Source organism: Anneissia japonica, unplaced genomic scaffold (assembly GCF_011630105.1).
Source record: "Anneissia japonica isolate Jap-2015-1 unplaced genomic scaffold, ASM1163010v1 scaffold31014_len5132_cov112, whole genome shotgun sequence".
Taxonomy (NCBI): domain Eukaryota; kingdom Metazoa; phylum Echinodermata; class Crinoidea; order Comatulida; family Comatulidae; genus Anneissia; species Anneissia japonica.
The window spans coordinates 1-3,510 of NW_022703545.1; the positions used below are offsets into that span (position 1 = coordinate 1).

General features: G+C 33.0%; 2 protein-coding genes across 2 annotated transcripts in view; one reads left to right on the top strand and one right to left on the bottom strand.

Moving 5' to 3' along the window:
* Positions 1-1,111: 1,111 nt before the first annotated feature.
* Positions 1,112-2,574, top strand: LOC117104489 (P2X purinoceptor 7-like). Its single transcript, XM_033245343.1, has 3 exons — positions 1,112-1,369; positions 1,966-2,199; positions 2,314-2,574. Exons 1-3 carry the CDS (start codon positions 1,245-1,247, stop codon positions 2,468-2,470), a joined length of 516 nt encoding a protein of 171 aa, XP_033101234.1. The 5' UTR covers positions 1,112-1,244; the 3' UTR covers positions 2,471-2,574.
* A 209-nt stretch (positions 2,575-2,783) lies between these two features.
* Positions 2,784-3,510, bottom strand: part of LOC117104488 — a 2,185-nt gene continuing 1,458 nt past the window's right edge. The window contains exons 5-6 of the mRNA XM_033245341.1: positions 3,362-3,510; positions 2,784-3,095 (exon numbers count right to left, since the gene is read on the bottom strand). Of these exons, the coding sequence (XP_033101232.1) occupies positions 2,944-3,095; positions 3,362-3,510 (301 nt within the window). The 3' untranslated portion in view covers positions 2,784-2,943. The remainder of the gene's footprint in view (positions 3,096-3,361) is intronic.

Consider the following 3,510-nt stretch of genomic DNA (forward strand, 5'->3'; position numbering starts at 1 on the left):
GTAAAATGTCATAGGATACACTGATAATATACAGTGATAGATGTCAAGAGCTTGTAAAATGTCATCAGGATACACTGTGATAAAGTACAGCAATCAATATCAAGAGCTTGTAAAATGTCATCAGGATATAACACTGATAAAGTACAGCAATCAATATCAAGAGCTTGTAAAATGTCATCAGGATACAATGTCAAGAGCTTGTAAAATGTCATCAAGACACACTGATAAAGTACAGTAATCAATGAAAGAACCTGTAAAATGTCATCAGCATACACTGAAAAGTACAGCAACCATGCAGCAATCAATGAGAGAACCTGTAAAATGTCATCAGGATACAATGTTAAGAGCTTGTAAAATGTCATCAGGAGACACTGATAAAGTACAGTAACCAATGACAGAACCTGTAAAATGTCATCAGCATACACTGATAAAGTACAGTAATCAATGACAGAACCTGTAAAATGTCATCAGGATACAATGTCAAGAGCTTGTAAAATGTCATCAGCATACACTGATAAAGTACAGTAACCAATGACAGAACCTGTAAAATGTCATCAGCATACACTGATAAAGTACAGTAATCAATGACAGAACCTGTAAAATGTCATCAGGATACAATGTCAAGAGCTAACAAAATGTCATCAGGTTACACACTGATAAATACAGTAATCAATGTCTGCAAAAATATCTGCAAAATGTCCTAAGATACACTGATGATAAAGTACAGTATTCAATGTCAAGAGCTTGTAAAATGTCATCAGGATACACTGATAAAGTACAGTAATCATAATCAATCCCTTTATTAAACTCCATTTTATACAAATTCCACTACATTCTGCTTTATGACAATGGGTGCATTAACCATTATATTTCAAACAACTGCCATCTGTATCAACACTAGTATTATACACAATGTTAAACAAACATTTCTTAAAGTTATTGGAACCTCATACATTCTAGTAATCATTTATATGTTCAATTATATGTTAAATTGGCGAGGATGTAGTATTTCCTTGAATTCTGCTATTGAATATTTGTTAAAAATCAATAATTACATAATTACATTACCTTAGCCCCGTCCCTTAATTTGTTACGTGCGCGAACGAAGATTGAGCGTGACGTCAGACTTGTCTCACGGTGTACTATACCGCTCACGCACGCTGTGAAGTTTTTGTAACCTTTTTTCTTCGGCGCGACGAGCGAAACTGGTAAATCATTCGCTCAATTTTCGTTCAGTGTCAACAATGGCTTCTATAACGCCGTATAAGTTCGAACCGTACTGTACTGATGATGATGGCAGCGGCAATGAAGAAGAGGCGGGAGGAGAGAACAACAACAAAGATCAATCAAGAAGAACTAATACTGATTGGTAAGTAAAACATAGCTATTTATTGGCTACAAACAGTGTTTTATTACAGGCCTAGGCTAGGCCCCTATCTGCCCCTCTAGTCTACTAGGCCTACCTACTTATTACATACGTATTATTTATCTGGGCATTCTAGGCTAGGATGTCTGATAATTATGATACAGTACTTCTATAGGGCCGCCCTATCCTAAATATTACGAGACATCGTAGGCTTAGATAACGGTGCCAATCGGCGATTTTTAGTTTAAATAAATGTGATAACTATTAACACAGAGATATATAATTATTTAGGCCCCTAAATTATATATTATTACCTAGGCCTAGACTCCGAAGCAGGGTCCAGGTCTATATAGTATTTGTTGTACTATCTGGCATCGTCATGTAGCCTATACATTACTGTATTCGTTAATAATGTTACGTTGCCAAAAATATTCCTAGATACAATATTTTAAAGACTCCATTACATTGTCATTACATGTTTACAGTACGAACATTTCGAACTCCAACAGTCTGCTCCCGAGGAGTAAATTATTAATATTATTTTTAAACTATAGACTATAGTAATAAAATAATAACATATTATTTATTGTAAATTTTAGGTGTTCCTGTGAGAAATGTAGTGTAATGCCAACAACTGAGGAGTGTTTATGCTGTATGGAAATTTTGAAAATTAAAGATAAATTCGTTGAAGATGCCCCAGCTATTGTTGATGGAAATATGAAATGCATTACACAGCATCCTGGATTTAGATCTATCTGCCTTGACATATGGGCATTACAACTGGCCTATGACGAAATTCCAAAGAAAGACAAGAGAGAAGGGACCACACATGAGTAAGCTATTTATTTATTTATTAAATACTGTAAAAACGAAATATACAAACTAAAAAACATTAATAAAAGGAATGCATGTTTAAAGTTTAAGTTTAAAATATTTTTTATTTACAGAAAATATCGACATACAAGTTACAGAAATTTTGTAAAATGGATATGGGGATACAGAGGAAAACATCAGCGTACTGTAATACCTGCATGTGCCATTATCAAAATTCGCAGCAAATTTCAATCAAAAAAATATGTTGGATTCAAGTATCCACCGTTATAATTTCTGTCACTTCTCTCATCAAAGCCAGATTTAATGCACATTTGTCCAGGCAAATATATTTACATCCAGGATACATTGTAATACATTTTAAATTTCCATCAAAGCTTGAGCATCATCAGGTTTTTCCTTAATTTAAAAAATTCCCATGGAGCATAAACACCCTTTAGATGATGTAGTTATGCTACATTTTTCACAGAAATCTTAAATATACTAATAGGTTGTTTTCTTTAAATAACATACTGACTTATTGTCAATGTTGACAAGGCAAACTATATTGGAAGTACATTGTACAATAAAATATAAACTACATTATTTAAACTTTATATTTGTTTGCTGGTTTTATACTACTGTTGTAAATGTGTACATAATATTGAAATGATGAACAGAAAACAACATTTATACTGGTCAAAAAAAGGCTGGAGAACAAATATCATGAGAACACATAATTTCACTCTGAAACATGCTACACCATCTCAAACAAAACGTGAGCGATGAAGTGCTACAGCCTCCTGTTTGTTTGGATGTTCAAAGTGGGAGCATAAAGCAGATGGAGGTGCTTCTAAATGGTGTACCTCTCCTTCAGCGCATGTTTCCATTACTTGTGCCATTACTGCATCTGCATACTCTGCATAATTGAAATAGTTTAAAAAAAGCACTTAATCAAATAATAAATGAATCAATATTTAGAGTACTGTTATATCAGCACATTTGGTCATTCAATTTGGGATTGGCACTATATAAATATTTAAGTAATATTAACTTAACATTAACATTTATATAGCGCACATTTCTACAAGATTATTATTATTATTATTATTATTATTATTATTATTGTGTTATCCAAAATAAAAATATATATATATATATAAATATATGGGTAATATAACTTACTGAATGTTTGTTCAACATAAACAGGCTTCACAACAAAGCCTCCCTTTTTGAATTTAGGGAATGCTACCCCAAAACATTTCTCTCCATCATTCGTTGTGGCTTGGATACGTCCACCATTTTCATTATAGTGCATTGCTGCTACCAGAGTC